A 26003-nucleotide genomic window follows, 5' to 3' on the forward strand; every position below is an offset into this window, starting at 1 on the left:
AGCCCAAGATTCTGCATTTTTAACCTTTCTGTGCTTCCAGGAGAGGATTGCCAAGTGTCACGGAACCCAGTGTGGATTCTGCAGCCCTGGGATGGTGATGTCCATCTACACACTGCTGAGGAACCACCCGGAGCCCTCTCTGGATCAGTTAACTGATGCCCTTGGTGGTAGGTTCTATGTGTGGGTACTTGTATTTTTGAGTAATAATGAAAATGATAGGTAATTTGGGGCACCTACCATGTGCCACCTACTGTGTTAAATACTGAATGCAGATTATCTCATTTAATCCTCAGAATAATTTTATAAGATAGGCATTGCTATTACACCCATTTTACAGATGGGGAAACTGAAGTTTGAGAGAGTAATTTACTAATTGTTATGCCATCAGTAAGTGGAGGAGTTGATTTGTTCAAATCAGGATTCAAAGGACACATTGCAATAAGCTGATATATCTCTTAAGTATATCTTAATTTAAAAGAGTCTCCCTCCCTTTTTTATTGTTTGCTTGTTTTTATGATCAGTCAAAAGTCTGTTTATTCATTTAACCTTGGAAAGAGTCCAGTTATCTCTGCAGGCTGGCCCACCTTGTTAAATATCAGAAGGCTACTTGATGAATAGAGCATAAAGGCAAAGAGATTTAGAGCGTCTGGCGATACTTACTTCAAAGAAGTGTTTTTATCTACTCTAGAGCTATTCACCAAGTTCAAGAGCTCAGTGGGTGGGAGGCTGGGATCTTCATTAAAAGGAGTCTAAACAATTTTAAAAAATAATGGCCTCCCCAATTTCTGTTTCCTGCAAAATTCTCCATGGCTCTACTTGTCTTTGTCTCCTCCCCCTGAGGACCCCTTTTTTCCTGCTGAAAGAACAGGAGGATAAAGCTCATATGGGTGGTTCCTCTACAAAAGCGTTCCAGGGAGAATCTGAACAAATGGAAGTGAAAGGAGAGAAACACTGCATAAACTGTCTTCTGCCTGATTTCCTTTAGATGTCATCATATCATTCGATTTTGTGGCTATTTATAATGTGAAAAATTGGCAAGGGATTCTCAAATTTTAGTGTGCTTAAGACATATGTGGGGAATTTGTAAAGAATTCAGATTCCTGGAACTAACTTCCAGAGATCTTGACTCAGTGGATCTGTTTTTATGAAATAAGACCCCAGATGATTCCATTGTGGAGGTTGGGGGGTGGGGCATGGAACAGGGCATGGACCATTGTGAGAAAAACACTGGCTTAGTGATTTATTGTGAAGCAGTGAGCCCAGTTGCTTCCAAAGTGTAATAAATATCATTGTTGCTCTGCAATATCTTTGTTCTATCAACTTCAAGTTTAGCTCTTGAATATGATTATAGGCGAAGAGTTTTGGGCTTGAAATCAGTGTGTTCTTTGAGCACCTGTCACAAGCAGAGGATACAAAAACTGTTGACAAAGTACCGAGAGCTATCTCAGACTCACAACCAAATCTCCTAAATCACAGATGGAAAAATCTGGATTTGTATATTAGGTAGACCAAAATATCAAATTGAGTTTCCTTCTAGGATGGGGTCCTATTTCCAATATGCATTTGGCAGATTGTGCCTCTACCTAGGTTACTTGATTAACAGAGCTGGGATTTTCCCTTTCAGGTAACCTGTGTCGTTGCACTGGATACAGGCCCATAATAGATGCGTGTAAGACTTTCTGTAAAGTAAGTAGAAATCAACACGTTCTTGAGTAGGAGTTGTCAGATGTGAGGGAATGAGCATGGTTACTAATACAGGGCTGCTTCTTATCTCAAAGTCTGTAATTGCTGTTTGTTATTTGGTCTTGGCTAGGGTACTTACCCTCATGCATTGAGTTTGCCCATAGTTACATCATGAGCACCAAAGCACTTTGACATCAGCTCCAGGTCACTGAGTCCAAGGGGTCTCTCCTGACCCGTTCATCTGGGTTGGGTCCCCTTCCCTAGTGTGCCTGGAGCCTCTGTGCGTGCCCCTTCACAGTGTTGGTCAGGGTGTGGCATATGTAGTTGCTTGATTGCTCTTCTGTCTCTTTATTGGACTATGGGCATCTCTACAGCAGAGGCCATGTTTCTCCAGGGCTGGTCACCATGCTTTGTTGAGTGGCCACCCAATAAATATTTGTTGATGAATGAATGAACAAACAACTTTAAAAATGAGGGACATAAGCTTGCCCTTTGGTAGTTCAACTATGAACTCATCACATTATGGAGCAGAAAAGGGTGGTAATAATAATACTTGTTAATATTTATTTAAAATATTTAATATCTGAAATAGTAAATGTTAACAATTAGTAACTGTTGATATGTATAGCAGTGTCAGGCTCTGTTTTAAGATCTTTTTGTAGTTTAACTTATTTAATGATCACTAGTATTCAAAATTTCTTATAAGCTCATATTTTTTATTAGAAGTTAGTTTGGGTATTAGTACAAATGGCTTTCTTTCATGACATCTGACAATATTGATTTGTATTATGTTTCAACTGGCAGTCACACACTTTGTTTAATACTTCCCAGAATCAGCAGTAAATTTTCGTTTTTGTTTTTTACTTCTTTCACTCCCTAGACTACTGGCTGCTGTCAAAGTAAAGAAAATGGGATTTGCTGTTTGGATCAAGGAATAAATGGATTACCAGGATTTGAGGAAGAAGATAAGGTCAGTGAAATATAAATTTTTGTTAAGTTTCTCGGTAAACCTGTACTCTTAGAAAGAAGAAATGATTGCCCAAGTTGGTTAATTTGAGGTATGTCAACATGTCCCCTCTCTCAGTCTCACTTCACCTCTACCAAAAAAGTTTCTATCCTAGCAACATGTCCCTCATTGCAGTTATTACTCCTGTTCAAATACAGCTGTCTATGGGAGAGCAAACACTCTGATCTCTTAGAGTGCCTTTGTTTAAACAAGCCTGTTGAAGTCCTTTTTCAAGTGCCAGAATTTGAAGTGGAGATGTCAGGGAAGTGGAAGAGCAGGCAGAGGGAGTAGTGAGAGGATAGGTAGCATTTCAGGAAATGTTCTTGTTCTCGGCTGTGCTGGGTGCCACAGCCTGCCTCCTCTAGTGTCCCCAGCCGGCACAGAGGATGTGCAGGGAGGCCCACTGACATCTGCACTGAGCTGCTATACACAGACCAGGAGTGTGTCAGAGCACGTGACATGACCAGAGCCCGGGGATTGTGACTGGTCATCTGCTTGCTTGTCTGTCTGCTTGCTCTGACTGCATGTCTGTCCTCCTCCTACCTCATTCTACAAGGAATTTAAAGTAGTTACCTGATGACAATAACTTTGGTACTTTCTCTTTTTCAGACAAGTGCAAAACTCTTCTCAGAAGAGGAGTTTCTGCCATTGGACCCAACCCAGGAATTGATATTTCCTCCAGAGCTAATGGTAATTAAGGCAGTGTTGGGCTATCCTAGAGGAATTCAGGGTGAAATGTCGGGAAAGGTTTTTGCTTATGGATCCCCTCAAGAGCTGATTGGCAAATAAGTAATACTCATCTGTCATTGTTAGCCCAAGGTTGAAAGAGAATGGGACCCAGGCAGAGGTGGGGGGATGAAGGGGGAGTCACCACGAGGGACAGTTGAGTTGACTGTAAGAAGCAGAAGATAGGATCTATTAAAAATGTCATGAAATGACATACCAACATTTGTAGATGTAGACTGTTTTCTATTTCTACTGTTCTTCCATAGAACGATTTGACAAAATGAAACCTGTTAAAATATTTTTAAACATTAAAATGAATTCCTTTGAGATATCACATCAATGAAGAGAAGATATATGGGTATGGTCCCAGAAGGAGTAAAATCTTGTCACACTTTCATACTGAACTCTGATTCCTAGTCAAACTCTACTTTTATGTCCCCCCACCACTTTTTTGAAAAGATCTGTATTTCCTTTCTGTATTCCCACAAAGATAGAGCAGAAGCAGGTGGAAATGTTGGCACAGGTGATCTTGAATCCCTATTACTTTTGAAATAGATGATGGCTGAGAAACAACCACAGAGGACCAGGGTTTTTGGTGGAGATAGAATGAAGTGGATTTCTCCAGTGAGCCTGAAGGAACTTCTAGAAGCTAAAGTCAAGTATCCCCAGGCTCCTATTGTCATGGGGAATACCTCTGTGGGTAAGTAGAACCCAGGGTCTTCTTATGGGGGAAACTGAGGAAAATGGCTTTGGGGGAAAACCTCACATATTGTATGTTCTCTGGAAAAGCAGCCTGAAATAGTTTTTTTAGTCATTTAGACTCAACTTCCCCAGCATTGCTCAAGAGACCATCTAACTACCTTTAAATAGACAAATCCCTATTGTCCCTCATGGGAGCAGTGCACAGAGTTCGTCTGAGAGGCTTACTCCATAGCAAATCAGCAGCAGGGGTTCCAGTGACAGCTCTCCTGCCTTTCCATTAGGGCTTGATCTGGGGCTTGTATTTGAAATTGCTCTTTGATTCCTCTCTTGGTGGTGCCTCAGTAGCTGGTGTATGTTTTTCTTAAACTGTATGAACAGGATTTTTGTTGTACCCAGTGTAGGCTCTGTTTGACTGCCTCTCTCTCTCTGAGGAGCCTGAGAGTCCTCCCGAAGAGACTTTTGCAGATGCCACACAGCCAAGTTTTAAGGCTGACAATTCCAGAGACTCCTCCAAGTTTAATGCAAACCATCCAGTATTCACTATGTGTGTGACTTGGCAATACCCAGACCAGTTGAAAGAGATGAAGCTTTTATATATTTAAAGACATCAATTTTAATCACAATTTCAAAATTATAAAGGTCATTTGTCCCCTTAGTCCTAGTCTTTTTTTTTCCTTTCTAAATCCTTTAGGACCTGAAGTGAAATTTAAAGGTGTCTTTCACCCAGTTATTATTTCTCCTGATAGAATTGAAGAACTTTGTCTTGTGAACCATACATATAATGGTGAGTTTTCATTTCAGTATAAAGATCCCCTGTTTGTAGCTCTAATGTAATAGACATCTTGAGGTCAGTGGTGATCACATTGCATTATTTTCAAATGACTTCCTTTCAGGGCTGACCATAGGTGCTGGCCTCAGCCTGGCTCAGGTGAAGGACATCCTGGCTGATGTGATCCTGAAGCTCCCAGAAGAGAAGACACAGACACACCGTGCTCTCTTGAAGCATCTGGGAACTCTGGCCGGGTCACAGATCAGAAGCATGGCTGTGCGTATTTGATGACAGTGAACTCCCTGGTGTGTGTCCCCTGGGTGACTGTTCCTTATGAATCATGACATTGCCACTCTTTTGGAATAGGCAAAAAGAATTCTTCTCCAATCCCTTGCTTAACATTTATTTTACACTTTTTGTTTTTGGTAATTATACTCCTGGGGAGAAAATAACTCATAATTTTTAAAAAGTCTTTAGGTGGCCATATCATGAGCAGACACCTAGATTCAGACTTGAACCCTCTTCTGGCTGTGAGCAATTGTACCCTCAACTTGCTTTCCAAAGGTAAGTGGAAGCTCCTACTTGGAGATGACTAAACCTGCTCTTCTGTCCTTTCTTCTTTCTGTGGTGGCAGGAAGTCTTATTTTGCAAGTGACTCTCTGCCTCTCTGTGCTGGCAAAGTTGGTCAGTCTGATCCTAATACCACATGACCTCAGTATCTTCATCTCTTTCTTTTTGTGATCATGTGTCATCTTGAGGGGGAAGGTTTGCATTCCGAGTTTTCAATTTAAGTAACATGTCTTTAAAAGTCATACAATGAGAAACAGGTTTTGTGATATGAGTATAGACATCAAAAGCTTCTTCGCCTTTATGCCCAAATTATACTTTGTTATAGCTTTAAATGGTTCCTCCCCCAATACGTTGATTCTATGTTGAGTATCTATGTATAAAAGTTCTTTGGATGCTGGAAAAAAAGGGTAAATAAATAAGACAGAAATTCACTGGTCTATAAACTCACTAAAGGTCATTTGTTTAGTTGCCTTTGTATGTCTGGTACCTAGCATAGTTCCTTGCTCTAAGCAATAAACATTTGTTGAATGACTTGACCAGTATATTGAAAGGAATATTAATATCTACTCCCTATTTATAAGGCTCAAAGTAAACTGTGCTGTTCAGGAAGATGATTACTAAGGTCCTGTTCTATTTGAAAATCTAGCCTACACTGCTGGATAATTTTATTTATAAGCCAGCAAGCAAAGCCAAAAAAAAAAAAAAAGAAAAGTGTTCCCTAGACTGGAAGGTACATTAGAAGATGCTTTAAAGGACAAAAGATTTGTTAAGCACAGGAAGACCACTTCCTCCCCGAAGCAAGCAGTTTCCTTGGGTTTTTGGAAGAATTATTTCCCAAGTTTTGGTCTTTTGATTGTTTGATAAACAGAACAGATTCCCAGGAAAGTGTGATTTCTTTTCACAGAAGGAGAACGGCAGATTCCTTTAAATGAGCAGTTTCTCAGAAAGAGCCCCAAAGCAGACCTTAAGCCTGAAGAAATCGTGATCTCAGTAAACATCCCCTACTCGAGGAAGGTGAGAATGTCCTTCCAGTGTCCTGGTTTTACCTGTGAGCCTACAGCTTGTCTGTTCCAAAACATAGTGGGTTTAGAAAGGATTGCATGTTTACTGGGAAGATAAATCCCAATTTCAGGAAGTAGTTTGAAGTCATTATCTTAAGAGGAATTGTGAATAGTTACCTTTTTCTTGTGTTAAGTACTCCCCTATAGTTTCTAGAATTAGGAGACCTTTATTTCTACCTTTCCCTCTCTCTCTCTCTCTCTTTCTCTGTCTCTCTCTCTTTCCCTCTCTGAAACTCTAAAGTTACTAATAAATTTATTTTTAATTCTTTAACTGTTGTAAAATATACATAACTTAAAATTTGCCATTTTAAGCTTTTTAAGTGAACAATTCAGAGGCATTAATTATATTCACAATGCTGTACAACCACTACCACTATCCATTTCCATAATTTTTCATCACCTCTGTACCTATTAAACAATAACTCCCAAGTCCCCCCTCTCCCCAATCTCTGGTAGCCTCTAATCCACTTTCTGTCTTCATGAATTGACCTATTCTAGGTATTTCACATAAGTGACATCAAATGATATTTGTCGTTTGTGTCTGGGTTATTTCACTCCGCACAGTGTCTTATATGTTCATGCATGTTGTATCATGTATCAGAACTTCATTCCTTCTTATGGCTGAGTAATATTCCATCATATGTATATATCTAACAGATTTTTAAAAATGTCTTTGTCCCATAACTCTTTTTTCCTAAATAAAACTTAAACAATATACTTCTACTTATGTCTTGGAATTTGGAAAAAGGCTAAAAACCCACTACATTTTCAGTAGAACTTAGTGGAACGAATAGGGATTTAGGAATCAGACAGAGTTGGATTTGAATCCTGATTTCAATCCTGACCCTGAGCTACTTGCTGGGTTGCTCAGAGCCTTAGGTTCTTCATCCGTAAAATGGGAATAATCAAGCCGGCCTTGGAGGGTTTGAGGAGGATCAAAAGAAGCAGCAGACATAATCTGCCTAGCACATAGATGGCACTCAGTGTGTGTCTACATGTACTACTTAACTTTTGCTTTCAGTGGGAATTTGTGTCAGCCTTCCGACAAGCCCAGCGGCAACAGAATGCACTAGCGATAGTCAATTCTGGAATGAGAGTCTTCTTTGGAGACGGGGAAGGCATCATTAGAGAGTTATCCATCTACTATGGAGGTGTTGGTCCAACCACCATCTGTGCAATAAATTCCTGCCAGAAACTCATCGGAAGGTATGGCCTTAAACACCAAATAAACAAGCAGGTCTTTTTGCGGTGAGATGTAATTATCAGAAGAAAAATGCTTAGAACCTTTCTATTTAATGGCATGCAGTTCCAGTAAGATTTCATGATTCTGTGTCATTATATTTCCATGTGTCTTGATTTTAGTGAATCCCGCAGTGGTTATTATAGTGTGTGTATGTGTGTGCGCACATATGTGGAAACAAAGGAGAGAGAGTCTGATATAGTGCCCAGACAGAGTAAGCAACATGAGTAAAATGTGTTTTCTTTATTGTGGAAAGTAAATTCCCATGATGAAAAATAGATTATGTGAGTTTGTTCTGTAAGAAATTGCTAAATGCATTTGCTTGACTCACTTTTTATTTCTATAGGTAATACTAATAGCTAATGTTTCTTGAGCATTTACTAAATATCAGGTACCATTCAGAAGTAATACTGAGCAATGGAAGAACATGAATTTGAGTCAGTCAGGCCACCTGGGTCCAAATCTCAGCTTGACCTCTTGTAACTAAGTGATCTCAGTCAGCTTACTTACCCTCACAGTACCTCAAGTTTCCTCATCTGTCAAAGGGAGCTCATACCTTCCTCATAAAGCAGTTGAGAGGGTTAAATGAGTGAGCACACACACAAGGTGCTTAAAGCAGAGCCCAGCATTCAGTAAGCACTTTAGTGATGTAGGGTCAGTTACCACTGGGCTGCCACAGGTTGTCATTTATTTCCTGTGAGGTGGGTGCTACTACTGATCCCCTTTTGCAGATGAGGAAGTGGCCAGGCCCTTTCAGACACCTTGTGGGTGGTGGAGCTGTGACTTGAAGTTGTGTTGGCTGATCCTGTAGCTTGTACTCTTATTTCCTGCATGAGACCATCATTGTTTGTCTTACATGTTGGTGGAACCTGGGAGGTAATGAGTTCTGTCAGGCTGCAAGTCTTCTCTGTTGACTCACCCAGGCCCTGGAATGAAGAAATGCTGGATGCAGCCTGCAGGCTGGTTCTGGACGAAGTCTCCCTCCCAGGCTCGGCCCCAGGTGGGAGGGTGGAATTCAAGAGGACTCTCATCGTCAGCTTCCTCTTCAAGTTCTACCTGGAAGTGTCACAGATTTTGAAGAAGATGGTAAACAGAACTGACAATGTATTAGCTTTCCCAGTGCTGGGGGCTATAGTGACAGCCAAAGTACAGAAAACAAGCCCTGCCAAGTAGCCTAGAATGTAGGTAGAATATTTACAGGCGTGCTGGGCAAACATCAGAATGTTTGTTGATGGGGTGTGAGTTTGGGAAAGAATTGCGTATAGAGCTCAGACTTGTGCAGGATTTTGTTTTATACCATTCAGTTTTGTTTCTGACCTGTTGTTTTTCTAGATGGTGTGCAGAAAAATTCTTAGTTATTTGAATACATTTTCCCTAGTAAAGCATTTCCTTACCTTGTTGAGGTTTACCTTCACGCTTTTGACTCTCCTCTCTGGGTTCAGCTTCATTCCTCTCACTTTTAGTATGAAGATGGCAGTCACTCCACATGCTTTTTGTGAAATGGGTCATTATAGGAAAGGGGCTTAATATGATCTCTTCAGAGGGACGTAATGAAAACTTCTTAGCAGTCCTAATAGTAGTAATTATAGTCCAGGTATTCTTTTGTCTTTATAACAGATGATTAGAGTTATAAGATTGTTGGCTGGGTGGTTACACTACTAACAGAATTTCTCTGAATAATTTGCTAGACGAAAGGGATATTAAACAATATTGACCTTGCTTACCCATGCTACAATCAGCTGACCAAAGTAGACTAGAAGCCAAGAACACTCTTCATGTGGTATAGATATTAGTGTGATCACTTTAAATAAGAGACACAAAATTGTCTTATTGCTTTTGCGAGTATCTTCTCATTATAGACCAACTAAGAACCAAGAGTTGTATCAAATTTTTTTTAGAGTGGAAGCTTGAAAACATATATACGTACATATGTCACCAGGTAATCAAAAGAGATAAAATATAGTCAATTGTAACCTTGTCTAATTTATAGCAAACTAATACAATTTCTTGGCAAATCAAGTGATATAATTTAAAGTGTCTGCCTTGGAGTTTTATACCTTTAAGTCAACTCCCTCTCTTTAAAAATCCTTTATTGGCTTTCCTTTTTATTAAATTTTTTAATTATAAAAATAATTGTTGTGTATATTGTTCCAAGTTTCATATAAAGATCAAAATGACCACTTTCCCTCAGGTCTAAGAAGTGTTTTTCCCAGGGACCGGGAATAGCAGGGATGCAGCCTTCCGCATTTTCCTTTCTATGCAGTTTGCCAGGTGGTGCAGAGCAAAGTTTGAGGCTCATTCGCAATGATGTTCTTTTGCTCTGATTTCTTCCTGGTTTAAGTATTCTCTTCTGTTCTGTTTAATTTACTAACTTCTATGTTCCTATTTTATTAGTTCATAAGTCCTCAAATCATTTAGCAAAGTATGTGAGATAGTCATCAGAAACATAGACATGTTGTAGGCCAGTTGCATGCTATATTCATTTGGCTTTTCCTGACATGTAGTAGTAGGTCTGTACCTTTCAGAGTTCACATCCTTGAGATCAGAGAGCTGCCTGTAGCCCCAGGCTTCTGAACACAGCAAGATGTTTGCTAAGAATTGCCTTAGCCTCCCTCCCAAAGCCATTCTGGCACATTTTAAATATCTACAACTGCTCAACTTTTCAGGACCTTGTTCACTATCCTAGCCTTGCAGACAAGTGTGAAAGTGCTTTAGAAGATATCCATTCCAAGCATCACTGGAGTATATTGAAGTACCAGGTTAGTGCCTTTTTTTTTAATATATATATATATATATTCCAGGCACTTGGTCAGTAGCTTCTTCACCTGTGGATCTGTAGTCCCGCCTGTGTCTCAGTGATTCTCATGCTTTATAAACACAAGCTCCCCTTCTGGTGACCTCACAGCCTCCTTTAGTGTTAATTAAAGTTTTGAGATCAACGAAGAATTGCAACTAAAAACAAATCAAAGGGCTGGTAATTTTAAAGAAAAATATCTGTTTTGCTCTTGAAGGTCATGTGCGTTGTACTGCGACCTAGTATCACCAACACAAATGAACTAGCTAGCTGGCCACGTGCTTTCTGCCCTTGGCATTCTGGAAGTCGGAGTATCACCAAGGTGACATTCCGTCAGAGCTGTGGGGCTGCTTTGATTTCATTTTCAGAGGAGCAGACTAAACAGCCCCTGAAGGTTGATGATAATGCAATACTGTGCTTTTTTGAAAAAGCTGCTGATTTGTTTCGTTTGAATGTGGAGCTATTTTGCCCCCAACCGTTATTCTCCAAGTGGTTTTCTATGAATGACATTTTAGAGTTGAATCAAACATTAGTTCCAAGAGCTATTTTTGAGCTCTCTAAATGAAGGCTGAATATTCAAGAGACCAGAATTCCTCATAATATTCAAATGGAATTTTCTGCCACAGCATCATAAAAATATCGTCTGAAGTCATCCTTTTGATAAACTGGGTAAGATTCAGTGTGCTCTTCCTTGAGATCATTATTGAGAAACTTGTCTGGGAGAGTTTTATCAAACTGAGAGCAAGAAGACACTTCTTAAAGCATCAGTTCATTGAATCTGTTGTTGGATTATTATAAAAGCTTACAGTATGCCATAACTAACATTGAAGTTGGTGTATACTCCTGGAGGTTTTAGGTTCATTATGTTCATAAACTCAAATTTGCCAAACTCCATAGAAAATGATCATTTTGAAAGTTAAGAACAGCTGCCCTTTTCCCTAATGTTCTCCAAAAAAATGGCAGCTGCAAACTTCTGCTCAAAAATATCCAACCAAGTGAATATTTCTCTGGCAATGAATAAACTTCGGAAAGGCACAATTTCAGTGGTCATTCAAATTATCACATAACAAACTGATAATCTAGTGCTTAAGTCAGCATTTTTCAGATAGCTATCTTGAAAGTGAGCTTGTTATAAATTGCAAGACAACATTTTAGAAACAGTATATCTCATCCACATGAATTTCACTTTTTGTTTTCCTTGTGGCTTTTCATATATACACAATCCACCTTGCTAGAGCAACGCTCATGATAATACATTTTCCCCCACCTCAGTCCATTTGCTTTGAAACATTTTGATACAGCATCAACATATGACCAGTTTGAGGGGACACATTCTTTCTTCCGTAGTGTCTTTAGCACATACTAAGCATAAGCAAGTGATCAAGTACCGTTCCTTTCACCAATAGATTCATCACAACGGACTGCAAAGTGTGTTGTATCTTCAGCTAAAATGCTTTTGTATTTACATGTAGAAGAGAACAAAAATATAGTTTGGAATTTCTTTTCAATTTTTGGCAGGCCTCGCACACTAAGGTTTCACAGGATTCTTTTTCATGTTAGGAAGTTTTTCATTATTTACAGATAAAAGTATTATGGTGTACATAGAAAACTTCCACAGCTTTTACAGAGGCCTGCAAATAGCTTTCCTTAATGTCTACACTTATGCATTATACAGAATTTTATTTTACAGGAAGGGAAAAAACCTCTTAGGGCTTTAGAAAGAGATGTGTTTGTCACTCAAGTATTGTGCAAGTTGAGAAGCCAGCCCAGCATCATAGCCGAGCACTTTGGGGGATATAATACAGAGAAAATTGATCCCTACCATTGGTAATAAATGGAAAACCATACTTAATAGAACCCTTATAGAAGTGTTTTTCTTTTGATTAGCCTCTCAGCTCTTCAAAGGAGAGAGAAAAGCGAACTGCTGAGAGCATTTGGTCAGAGCACAGAGCAGTCAACCATGCTCAGTTTTGCTGGTGTGTGTTGGGCTGCTTCAGATCCTTGCTCATGCCTAAATCCCAGTATTTAGAATTTTTTCTCATTTTCCCTATTCCCCTACATTTGTAGCCTTAAGTCCACCTTTATTTAATGGTGCCTGGGCCAAGTTGTAACTTATTTCTAGCTTATAAAGTCAAGATGAACTCAACAACCAGAAAGACAAGGAAGGAGTAGGGGACTTATTATGCCATTTTATGCATATTGTAATAACCATAAAATTGAAGTTTATATTTAAGTAAAAGTAATATAAACATTGAAACAATAAAGGCTTGTTTATATGCAATAGGAATTAGTTCAGTGCATCTTGCACATACTCCTTATGCCAAGTTAGTTGTAGAAATCACTATTTCCTACGTATAATCTTTATTCTATAGTTGCTTGACATTTTGCTTCTTGCCATTTGTATTAGGAAAACAATGGTTTTGTTTTTTTTTTTTTAATTTTCCAAATAGTCAGCAATAATGCTGAACATGTTTTCAATTTACACATGCCACTCTCCCCTTCCCCCTCATATTCCAGGCCTACCCCCTCCCTGGAGAATTGTAGACGTAGCTCAAGATGAAGTTTTATTCTTTTTTAACTTCCTCGAGTAGGTTGGCAATGAATGAGGCCCACTGTTCTTGATTTCCTTGAGCAGCAGAAGGCATCAGAGAACTGTATTTTTCAGTTAGTTTTACATAAAGTTTTCCATTATAGCCATGGCTCACTTCTGTTTATGTATTTGTTAAATTAACCCAAATGTTCAAAGAGAAAAGAAAGCAAAATATCTGCATGAAAAGAAAATGTGCTATTTGATCAGGGGATCCTAGACAGCTACAGTTATTCCCTTTCATTCCTATGTGGTTCATTAGACCATGACTTACTTTGAAAGTGGAAAATCTACAGCAATGATTAAAATGAATAACATTTTAGGTTGATTGGGATGTGTCATTAGTTGTCAATATGTACTGAATATGCTTTTAAAATGGCACATTCTGGTATTCAAATACAGAAATATTTAGCTTTTTGTTGGTCAGATACCTTAAATTATACTGAGTTGGAAATAGATAAGCTTCAATTGCTTTTTTTTTATGCCCTAGTATATGTTCTGTTGGTGGCTTGTATCTTCTTGCCTCATGCTATATGATGTAGCCTGGTCCGATGAGGTTCATCTCAAGGAAGGAATCCCTGCCTAACTCAGGGCTTTGGGGGCTGACCCCGTGAACTGCAGTGGGGAGTAGCCAATGGGGTAGAAAGGGGAGGCTTCCATTGCTGTCCCCAGACCTTACCCTGGCTGACCTGATGGATGTCTCTCCCCACAATTCCAGAGAAAGCCCCTGGTAGCCTGGCCTCAGCCCTAGCACCAAACGCTGTGCTGATCCAGACAGTCAGAGCTCCAGGCAGCCCTGCAGTCAGCCCCATTGTCAGAGATCCAGGCCCAGAGCTGCCCATCTTCTTTTAAAAAGTATCTATGACACCTATGGGCTGGCAGTTTCCCTGAAGTTTCCACCTCCCAGATTCCCAACACCAGTCCCCATGGCAGCAAAGCCTTCACCCTGGTCTCTGAGCTTTACCTGTATCATGTCTCAGCTTCTTCTCTCTTCATAACTCCCGCTCTTCTTCTCCCATCACCCACCCAACTAGAGAAGAGCCGACAACTCTCATATTTGAAATACAGGGGAGACTTTATGTTTCTTAGTCTCCACTTTGGGTAATAGAACATATATATGGTACATACAGAACCAGTAGCAAGACATTTTACTCCATGTGTTTCTAAGAAAGAGTAACATTACTGAGTCATTCCTCAACTTGCAGCTCCCTTTGTCTTCACTCTTTACCAGGATTGTCCAAATGACAAATTTTACCTATTATCTCTTAGAGTCCTCATTCGAAATAGAGAAAAAAAAGCAACTATTCTGGTTGAAGGCATACCCTCATTATTGTCTATAAGCATAGTTATAGCATCATACTTCTCTGTAAAATATTTCTATATATAAACCATGCCTAGATACAAACAATTTTGATACAAATTCTTAAAAATATATGAGCATTAGCAAGACAACATAATTTTCCTTTGTCGCAAAGAGGTTTATATTCATTTATTCCCACAAATGATTTTTCCGTTAGAGATGTCTGTGGTCTATATTCAGAAAAAAGTGGAAACAGCAGCAGCAACACGTATGGGGTGGCTAGACATCCTAGCTTGCATGGGATCTCAGTTTAAGCTTATTTTCCTGATGTTATTAATAGTGGCTTTTTCATTCTCAAAATTGTTCTGGTTTTGGATATAATTATATAGTTACCCTCTCATGGGAGATGTGCATAATAGGATTATTTCTGTTTTCTGTATAGAAATGTAAAAATTTTATGTTGATTGTTTATTAAATAGGATGCAGACCCGAGGCAGCTTCCTCAAGATCCAGTTGGCCACCCCATCATGCATCTGTCTGGTATTAACCATGCCACAGGTGAATCCATCTACTGTGATGACATGCCTGCCGTGGACCAGGAGCTCTTCTTGACTTTTGTAACAAGTTCAAGAGCTCATGCTAAGATTGTGTAAGTGATCAAGTTCTTACTCAATAGGCCTGAATAATTGCCTTGCATCTAACTCCTAAGCCACACTATTAGCAAAAGGTACCCACTTCTTGTTTCCCCGCTAGTGAAACGTAATGTTATGAAGAGGGTTGGAGAAATCCAATGCCGAATGGAGATGATTGATCCAAATGTAGGATTTACTACCATTTGTCCCTCCATATGACAACTCCATTGTCCTGGGAATTTTTTCCCAGTTGTCTGGCAGAGAGCTGTTGGAGCAGTTCCTTGGTGTATCTTATATCTCTGTCATATCTTATCTCCAAATAACCACAATTTTGATGGTCTTGGGGATGCATGGGCTGCTCTGAGGATCTTTGCCGTGTGTTCTCACCCAGGTCTATTGATCTATCAGAAGCACTCAGTGTGTCGGGTGTAGTGGACATCATAACTGGGGAACAACTTGGTGGCATAACCGTCTTAAACTTTGTAGGCGATCCTGAGACACTTCTTGCAACAGATGAGGTACTGCATTTTTGCTTTCTGTTTAAAAAATAATTTCCTCAGCTAATGGCACTTGTATTTTCTTAAAGATAGCATCTAATTTCAACACATCATGAAGAATTCCAATATTTTTGAATGCTTATTATAAAACAATATATTCTAATCTTCAATTAAGAAAAAAATAATCATTTTCCACAGAAGAAGTTGATTTATATAAAAGATACCTTGGTGTTTTGTAATTTCTAGTAGTAAGATAGTGTGCGGTTAGTAAGTATGGAAGAGTAACTGAAGACAGAATAATGATAACTTTTATTTGCTAATCCCCTCACTGCCCCACCCTAGAATTGCTCACCAAAGTCCCAGTCTCTGTCCAAAATTCAAGTCCAAATTCAAGCAGTATCTCCACCATGAAGCCTTTTCCTTTTCTTTAATCCAGAAGTTCTCCTTCCCTCTTCTGAACTCACTATGATTCATTCGTTCATACTACCATTTTTAAATGAGCACCTTCTGTGACTGGCCCTTAGCTGAACAAGATAGGTATGGCCCCTTCACTCATGGAGCTTACATTCCAGTGGAGAAGACAAAGTGGATTCTTTAGTGCACTTGATGCACTTTCTACTTTCTATTGTGTTTCTGTCTTTTATGTCTATGTCTTATATATTTTCCCTACCTAGTAATATTCCTTGAGTGAGGGTCTGTGTGTGATTCATCTGAATATTCCACACGCTGCTTCCCAATATTGTAGGGAAAATGAGTAGAGGAACAGTGATTGCATTGTTGCCATTTGAAAGTTTCTGATTATTTAAACTTTGGCTACTGTATCTTAGGTTATCAGAAAATGCAGCAAGGGCAGTGTTCAGCAGGTTTTTACATAAGTCAGGTTTTGTAGTTCAGGCTTTAGCCAAAAGAACTTCCTAATTTGAAACAGTTGCTGCCACTGGCTCTCACTGGCCAACTTAGATAATAAAAATGAAAGCTTAATGATAGCTTAATGATCAAGAGTTTGAACGCCAGGTTCAGCCTCCCCTTAACCAGGCTGCACAGCACTGGCAGAAGACAATAGGAATTATGTTCTTCCTATGAATGATAATTAAACAAACAAAGCTGTTCTGGACACACAGTATAGTACTTGCTTTCTGAGGTGTGTTTACATGGACTGTGAGCCTCAGGGGCTGAGTCCCAGCGGCAAACTCGACGTCCGTGGAGAGCTGAGAAGAGAGCTGTTGTGAGTGATTGCTTTTGTTGGTTTAATTCTTTTTTCTTTTCTTTCTTTTTTTAAATTTCTGTGTATAGAATTTGATGCCTTTTAAAAAGCATTTCACTGTGGAAATTTTAAACATAGACAAAAATAGAACAACGAACCTCCATAGATCCATTACCCAGATTCAACAATTATTAGTATTTTGCCATGTTATTTCTTTTATCTCTCCCTACACTGCCTTCCCACATCCACCAAACACATTTTTCTTCTGTATTTAACTTTTCAAAAATTTTTATTAGGTTTACATATATATATCATAAAACTTGCCATTTTAATCATTTTTAAGTGTGCAATTCAGTGGCATTGATTACATTTATGATGTTCTGCTACCACTACCACCATCTATCACCAAAACTTTTTCATTTACCCCAATGAATGCTCTATACCCATTAAGCAATAACTCCCCATTGGATTTAATACCATGTTTTTCTGACAATAAAACTACTATATGCTCATTGTAAAAAGTACATAATAGTATAAAGAAGATTTAAACTTAAGTGAAGCAGTTTGATTATCATCAAGGTATAAGATGAGATAGAGAACTAAATGGCCAAGGTGCCTTCTTCCTGTCTGGACTATTTTATCTTTCTGTAGCCTTGGTTCTTTTTTTCCATCTAACTTTCTGGTCCCTGTGTGAACTCCTGAGGCTGTCACCCCACGTGCAAGTGAAATGATGCTGGCTGCACCCCCTCATCCCCCAGGAAAGGGGCTGCTCCACGCATGGTTGTGTCTTGGCTACTATAGTCCCATGTCTTTTCACAAAAAGCCTGTGCTCTGACAATTGCCACCTAAAAATGTTGTGTTATCACAGAACTGCCCTTCCCAGTCTGTGCCCTCTCGCCGCTCCTCCTCTCTAGTTGAGATGAGCTGTGACTTCCTAGCCCTCCTTGGGTGTGAAGGGAGCACCAAGTGTTGCCTTTCTCAGACATCCTTGTCAGTGGTGCAGTAGTCACAGTTCAAGCCATGTGCCTGGCTCTCCTAGGACAGCTGGCCCTCGAGCAGCTCTATCAGCTCAGCCTGGAGCTTGAGTCAGCTGCGCTTGAAGCAGCGTCCCTCCTGCCCCTCCTCAGCCATCACTGCCCATGACACCTCCAGAGCCCTGAACTTCCCGCAGTGCCTGGGTCAGCAGGCCAGCTCTGACCAGTGTACCTTCCCCACTGAGGCCTTTGTTAACCGTAGCTGCTGTGGTAATAGTCATTACTGATGTGAGTGGGTTAGTTACTGTATTATCTCCTTCTGTGCTAGGAGGGAAGAGGAAGAAAATGAAGGAAAGATGATGACCAGGGGCCTGGCCTTCTTGAGAACAAGTGTATCTCTGTGTTGTAGGTACTTTGTGTGGGTCACCTTGTCTGTGCCGTGATTGCAGAGTCTGAGGTTCAGGCAAAGAGAGCTGCTAAGAGAGTGAAGATTGTCTACCAGGATTTGGAACCACTGATCCTCACAATCGAGGTAATGAGTTTGATGGTGGTGCCAATATGCAGGCAAGAAGAGCAAATTATCACTGATATATCCATTAAAATGCTTTGGCTACAGTAATAGGAAGATAGCAGTGGCTAAATATTCACACTTTGTTCAAATAAAATTCCAAGAAACAAATAGACACCACTTTCTGTCTACCCTCCCTCACCCAAGACAGCAGATCTACAATTGTGTGCCAGAGAATGATACCAGCATTAAATAACAAACTGTGGAAATGATGTTCTCACATTTTCATCAGAGTTTAAATTCTCAACCTACTTGATCATAGCGTGGATTTAATCAGAATTTGTAGTGGCAAAGTGGACCCAGCTGCCTACACATTTACAGGCCTTTTATCACTTTCCTGACCAAGAAATATTCAGGAAATTGGCTCAAAGTTACTGCTCCAAGAGCAAGAAATACGTGAAGTTTAACAAGATTAAAGTTTAAAAAAGAGGAATTTACAAAATTAGCTTCTATTTTCAACAGGTATCAATAAAAATATAATAAAAACAAATGTATCTCTCTCACCATCACTCAGTTTTCACCTGGCTTCTCTTTTTTAGAGTTTTCAGTAGTTGAAATGGGGAAGCTCTGTCAAAACTCTTGGGTCAAGGGGTGAGTGAGGCTGATGACCATGGTGAGAAAATATGTTTCCTGCCAGAATCACTCATTAATCATCAATGACAACATGACCATTGCTAACAATTATGCAGAATGCATAGTGCTTTTTAACATTCTTCTGGACAAGTTTCCTACATATCTCACTAAATGCTCACACAACACTATAAGTAATATTATTATCCACATTCTGATGAGGAAACTGAAAAACAGGTTTGCCCAAGGTCACACAGCTTGTCAGTAATAGAAGCAATCAACAAACACTCTGTTACAGAACCTGGGCCCCATCCCAGTAAAAACAAACAAACCCACTTTTTTTTTTTTTTTTTATTAAATTCAGTTTTATTGAAATACATTCACACACCATACAATCATCCATGGTATACAATCCACTGTCCACAGTATGATAACATAGTTATGCATTCATCACCACAATCTATCTCTGAACATTTTCCTTACATCAGAAAGAACCAGAACAAGAATAAAAAATAAAGGTGAAAAAAGAACACCCAAATCATCCCCCCATCCCACCCCATTTGTCCTTTAGTTTTTATCCCCATTCCTCCACTCATCCATACACTAGATAAAGGGGGTGTGATCCACAAGGTCTTCACAATCACACTGTCACCCCTTGTAATCTACATTATTATATAATTGTCTTCAGGAGTCCAGACTGCTGGATTGGAGTTTGATAGTTTCAGGTATTTACTTCCAGCTATTCCAATACATTAAAGCCTAAGAGGTGTTATCTATATAGTGCATAAGAATGTCCACCAGAGTACAAACCCACTTTTTGATTGTAGGAAATGGCAGGATCATAATAGATCATCCCTATAAGATATGTTGATAGGTCTAGATGCCTTCTGGTGGCCAGCAGCCTGGAATTTCATGGATAGATGACAATCCATGGTAGATTAATGCTGGCAGAGCTAGTGTGTCACATTTGTCAGTGGGCATGAGGATTCCAGGAAGAGAACTTGACGGGGATGGGTAAGAGAACCCTGCATCCCACCTAGATTATTGTAGCTCCACTCCTGATTCTGTGTCCCCACCACTGTGCCATTCACTGGACACCCAGGGAAGCTGATAGGAGCAGTGTAAAGTGTATTGGTAATACCCAGATGGGCTTGTAATGCAGCCTTACTCCCAGGGCTGGAGGAGCCAGGTGTTCTGCTGCCCTGTGCAAGGTCTATGCTCATCCCCTGTGAATGCAAAGAGTGGGGCTGGCAGCAGCACCACCAGGATCCCTATTGCTAGAGTGTCTCCTGCTAACATTTACTGAGCGATTACTATAAGCTTTCAAGCACTTTACATGCCTCATTTCATTTTATCCTCTTCACAACCCTATTGGAGCTGTATGCACTGTTACCTCCACTTAGATGAGAAACAGACACAGACAGATGAAATCGTAGGCTCATGGTCAAACAGCTCGTGAATGGAGAAAATGGACCCAACCCTGAGTCCAGAGCCCAAGCTCGGAATCCCTGTGCTATGTGGCCTTGCCTGTGTAAAATGAGGAATTGTGGAATGAAGAGAAAAATCTGCCTGGAAAAAGTTAGTTCTTCTCTGTGACCAGCCGGATACCAGGTTTTTTTCCGTGTTCCTGTGGACTCACATGGGCACATTTGCACTTGCTGCTTGGGGAGTCTCTCTGAAGCCTGGGTCTGAGCTCAGCTTGCAGGGTCACTCTGGAAGTGCATAGGTTCCAAGTGGAAGGAGAAGCACTGCCCAGACTCAGGAGATGCACCACCGGGTGGGTTGCCGTCCAGAGTTGGCGCTCTGGCCCCAGTACCTCACATCTCTGTTCTCCATCTAGGACGCTATACAGCACAACTCCTTCTTCGAGCCGGAAAGGAAACTAGAATATGGAAATGTGGATGAAGCATTTAAAGTGGTTGATCAAATCCTTGAAGGTAAAACTGTCTGAAGTGAGGCTGGGTGGAGAAGGAGTCCTGTCAGCCTTCTAAGCATATCTTGCTTTACCTTCTAGAAATCACCTGGCAGCCTAGCTGGTGTTGCTCTTGGCACCTTGTTTGCAGACATGTTTCCCTCTGTTTCTGTGGAAGGGGCACTTCCCAAATATGGGTTCCTTGCTTGGCACAGGCAATAGAAATCACACTGAACCAGGCTGAGAAGGAAAAGAGAGTTTATTTACACCGGTGGGAGAGCAGGGGGAAGCTTTCCCAAATCAGCCTCCCTGAAGTGTTTCTTCAATTGGTTTTTATACCCAGAGACAAAGAGAGTTAATCATCTAATTAACATGCAACAACAGTGATAGATGAAAAGCTTATCTGTATACGGGAGGTTTGGGGCAGTCTCCCCGAAGTGATTCTTTAATTGGCTAAAATTAGAGACAAAGAGAGTTAACCCTTTTAGTTAACATATAACAGAGGTTTGGAGAACCCCAGCAATCAAACCATTTCCCATTTCCTTTAGGAACTAGGTGACACCTGTGAAAGGTGCCCCCGTAGGTCCAGGGACATAGATGAAAAGGCTTTACTCATGTCTGGGAGGTCTGGGGACCATAGATGAATGCTTGTTCAAATCTGGGTGCAGACTGCTTCAGACTTTTACATTTCTATATTGCTCTTTTGAGAGAATCAGGAACTTCCATTATAGCCTGCTTCCAGCTTTGGAGTTTACATTTTAAGGCTACTTACAATTCCCTTCTTGCTCACAGTTTTAAGATTATATTTAAAAAGTCACTGTTTCATTTCTGGTGTGGGTGAGGAGGAGAACCCAGAGGCCAAGGGGGAAGTCGAGGCCTTGCCCATGGAGCCCCCACTCCCTGACCACCTGCCCCCAGCCAGACCCTGCTTATTATAGGTGTCCTCTCCTTTGCTGCTCAGTCACCCTACAAGGGGGTGTCATGACCCCAATCTGGCACATTGGGAAACTGAGACTCAGAGAGGTTAAGGAGCATGGCCAAGGTCAGACAAGAGCTACTGGCACAGCTTGTTGTCAAATTGACAGCCTTTTTAGGATTTTCAAAGCCCATGTTTCTTTCCCTTTCTCTCTCTGACCCCTCCTTATCTCCCTCCCTCTCTTCATTCCCTCCTTCGACCCTCCCTTCTTTCTAGACTTCCTTTGAGTATATATGTCTGTAATCAAAATTAAATTTGCCTCTTAGAAATAGTTTAGTTTTCCAATAAAATTTTTACTTTTTATTTGACATAATTTTACACTTACAGAAAAGTTGTCGAAACAGCACAGTAACTGCCAAGTACCCTTCACCCAGATTCCCAGTCATTAACATTTTACTACACTTGCTTTATCATTCTCTATTTTTTTTCTGAGCCATTTGAGAGTAAGTTGCAGACATAATGCCTCTTTACCTCTAAATGCTTCAGTGTTTATTTCCTAAGAACAAGGACATTGTCTTATATAAATATGCAGTTCTTAAAATCAGAACATCAACACAGTGCTATTATTTAATCAGCATACATTACTCAAATTTTGCCAATTGTCTTAATAATGTTCTTTATAACGAAAATTACTTATTGTGGTCCGAGATCCAATCCAGGATCACACCTTACATTTAGTTGTCATGTTGTTTTAGTCTTCTTTAATCTGGAACTGTTCCTCAGGCTGCCTTTATTTTTCATGACCTTGACTTTTTTGAAGAGTGCAGTTGGTTGGTTTGTAGAATATTCCCCAATTTGGGTTTGTCTAATGTTTTCTCATGATTTGATTCAATTTTGCATTTTGCAGAAATACCACCAAAGTGATATTGTGCCGTTCTTGGTGTATCATATCAGGAGGCACAGACTATTTCCCCGTTGCTGGGATGTAAACTTTGATCACTTGGTTGAAGTGGTATTTGCCATGTTTCTCCACTGTAAAACTACATTTTCCCCTTTATAGTTAATAAGTATTTGCCAGGGAAATACTTTAAAGCTCTGTAAATATCTTGTTCCTCATCCAAATCTTGTCCACTACTTTTAGCATTTAATGATGATTTTAGCCTGAATCAGTTATTTCTACAATGGTTGCTAAATGATTATTTTCTGACTCTAGTATTCCTTCTGCATTTATTAGTTGGCATTCTACTGTAAGAAAGAGATTTCCCTTCTTCCCCCATTTGCTTGTTTATTACTGTATGGACTTGTGGATTCTGGTATTCAAGTTATAATCTAAATACCATTATTCATTTTGACGTTCAAACTGGCTATTTTGTCCTTTAACAAGTTGCAGAAATATTTTGAGCATTTCTTTGTATTCTGGCACAAGGTGTTCCAGACTCATCTTGTACTTTTTCACTCCCAATGCTGGACTCAGCCATTTCCCCCCCAAAGCCCTGGTTCCTTTCAGTGGAGAATGACTGTTAGTACCAAGATCAGGGTACTAGGTGTGTTCATTGTTCTTGAGGTGTCATTATTTCTAGGCTCTCTTAGTGGACAGAACTAGGAAATACACAAACACATACACATATCTATATTTCTATATCTAGCTATTTATTTATACATATTAAAAACCAGGAATTAATACCAATACCTTAATTCGAACCCAAGGTCACAAAGTTCATTCTAGTTTTTGCCCTTTTCATTTTTGTAATTCTCCTTAAATTGATTTTTAAATCTTTAAAAAGAATTTACTTTCAGTAGAAGTCACTCTTTTTGATTTACAGTTCCATGAGTTTCGACAAATCCATAGATTTGGATAGCCACCATCACAAATCCAGTGAAATTAATATTAAATTAAACATTTTAAAAGTCCAATTAAATTAATGTTTAATGATACAAGCAAATCTTAGCCCATGGTTTTTTCCCCTATGCTACGCTGTCATCCATGTCACCTAGGCCAGAGAAGCTGTCCTATAAAGTAGGATCTAAGGTTGACCCAGACATGTTCTGGGTGGGATGGGCTGTCTGCACCATCTCTTGGGGCAGAGAAAAAGTCTTTGGCATCATCTGTCTTTAAGAGAATTCCCAGAATGTTGGCCTTGATTGCGTTTTAGAAACTACCATCTCCTTAACTTGTCTCCAATCCTGATCTCAAGCATGGGAAAGGTCTTAAGACAAACCACCCCTGAATACACATCACAATGCTGGTTAATATATGATCAGTCTATCTAACCACTTGAGTTCATCTGGAAGCTACAAAAACGACCCCTTGCACCGTCACTCCACCAGCATTCCTTGACATTCTGCCTCATTAGCTGTGTGACCTTGGCAAGACACTTCTCAGAGCTCAGTTTCCTTTGTTTTAAAATTATGTGGATAAAATAATGCCAATCTCAAAGGTCTCTTCTGAAGATTATAAGAGAGAACAAAGTCGTGATTGGCACAGAACCTGACACATGGCAGGAGATCGATAACTGCGAGCAACTATTATCATTAGGTTTAGACATTTTAGCTGTTGTTCTCTAAAGAAGGTTGTCTATTAGTGGCCTAAGACACTGGCAGGTGTTCATTTACTAAACCCAGTGTTTCCCACTCTTTCTTATTATAAGAATCACTGCAGATGATTATAGAATCTATCAATTTCTGTGCTCCTTTCCTGGCATTCTGGAGTTGGAAGGTCAAGGCAGCCCAGGAATCTGTTTTAGCAAGCTTTAACCAGTGCTCTGGGTGTTTCTTATGATTAGTAAAATGTGGCAAACACTTGAAAGGAAAGTTTGATTTATGGGAGAGGAGAAGGAAAGGGGAACATTTCTAGTGTAGAGAGTCCATGGCATGAACATCTCGGAAATATCAATATTTTGGGGGATTCATCTGCTCATGTTTGGTTCTTGCCATAATATGTTCTTGTGGGAGAATTCAGTTATTGTGTTTTCCTTGGCATCTTTATAAATACTATGGATTATTCAATCCAGTTAGGTAAGTTGCCCAATCTGTCTCTTACTTGAATTTTTAAATATAACCTGCCCCATGTACCCCATTGTTAAGTATAGAAGAGATACTGGGACCTTTAAAAGGAACATTTATATTATACTTAAATTTTCATCCTCTTTACTGACTAGTTTTATGTATTTTTTTCTTACTCTGTTGTCATTTTAATTAATAATTTTTGACTATTTTAATGAGAGGTTGGTAGAGGTCATGATCGTAACATTATACAGGCCTTTATCTGCCCCTTAGGAAAATAGGTGTTCCAAGATTTAAAAACAAATTCAGAAGATAAAATATGCAGAGCATTACATCAGATCTTGGAAGGCAATCTTGAAGTGAGTGATACTCTTGAGTGAGTATCTGCTTCTGAGAAGTAGGGGACTCAGGCTGTTTGGTTTTTTGCCAACTGTGAAGATCTGTGTCAGTCCTACTTAATATAATCATGGTGTCATCCACTAGAGGGACAGTAAAGATTCCCCTTTACAAATTAGCAAGCTGAGGTCAGGGAGGCTACGTGATTGATCAAATCAAAGTTGCCCTACTCTGAAGTCAGTGTTCTCTTCTCTACATAATGTCACTTCTCATTTATCTTTCTAAAATTCTTTGAGCTGCGATGGGCTTCACGCTGGGGACAATAGATGAGAATCTCTATAGCAGCATTTGCAAGAGACCAAGGAAGCCCTAAAGCTAAGATTATTTTCCCCACAACCTGTCCTGCTGTACAAGGTACAGATAGACTCCTTCATATCTTAAAGCCTTTCCTGTCTTTAAGGGCCTCTTGTTAAAATGTAAATATGCCTGAAGGAATCACTCCTCAACTTATATGAGGCTAAAATTTTATCTCAGGGATTAGTTGATCAAATTAGTTTTTGAACCAAGAAAGCTAATAGCAACACCCTAGGGTGAAGAAGGGGTACCGTGTGGCGGGGGTTGGTTGTGTGGGGGGTTGCTGCACAAAGTCACAAGATTCTAAAACTTTGCTTACCTTAAAGGTTTAAGCAGGAATAGCACTGTCTAAATTTATTTTTTAGCTGTGTTTATTTTAAATGAAATGGACATTCAACAATATAAATGCTGAATGAGTAGATGGAATCACTAATACTACAAGCGATGAATTTGAGGCCAGTGACAACTTTTATAGTCTTTGATAAAAGCCTAAATGGGAATCTAAATCTGAGTTTTTGAAATTTTAATGTGTATATTACATAAATAAAGAAGAATCTGTTTATTCTTCTGTATGCTTTCTTTACTCAGGTTTTGGACAA

General features: G+C 39.7%; 1 protein-coding gene across 3 annotated transcripts in view; it reads left to right on the forward strand.

Annotated features, from left to right (window-relative positions):
• Nucleotides 1-26003, forward strand: part of LOC119544953 (aldehyde oxidase) — a 76545-nt gene that overhangs the window by 10678 nt on the left and 39864 nt on the right. For all 3 annotated transcript variants that reach the window (XM_037850551.1, XM_037850550.1, XM_037850552.1), the window contains 16 exons: nt 41-167; nt 1625-1686; nt 2564-2653; nt 3299-3379; nt 3971-4115; nt 4809-4901; nt 5011-5162; nt 5357-5450; nt 6361-6470; nt 7539-7723; nt 8681-8843; nt 10424-10516; nt 14918-15087; nt 15462-15588; nt 18155-18277; nt 20724-20820. In XM_037850551.1, coding sequence (XP_037706479.1) covers nt 41-167; nt 1625-1686; nt 2564-2653; nt 3299-3379; nt 3971-4115; nt 4809-4901; nt 5011-5162; nt 5357-5450; nt 6361-6470; nt 7539-7723; nt 8681-8843; nt 10424-10516; nt 14918-15087; nt 15462-15588; nt 18155-18277; nt 20724-20820 — 1912 coding nt within the window. The remainder of the gene's footprint in view (nt 1-40; nt 168-1624; nt 1687-2563; nt 2654-3298; nt 3380-3970; nt 4116-4808; nt 4902-5010; nt 5163-5356; nt 5451-6360; nt 6471-7538; nt 7724-8680; nt 8844-10423; nt 10517-14917; nt 15088-15461; nt 15589-18154; nt 18278-20723; nt 20821-26003) is intronic.

Source organism: Choloepus didactylus, chromosome 9 (assembly GCF_015220235.1).
Source record: "Choloepus didactylus isolate mChoDid1 chromosome 9, mChoDid1.pri, whole genome shotgun sequence".
Classification (NCBI taxonomy): domain Eukaryota; kingdom Metazoa; phylum Chordata; class Mammalia; order Pilosa; family Megalonychidae; genus Choloepus; species Choloepus didactylus.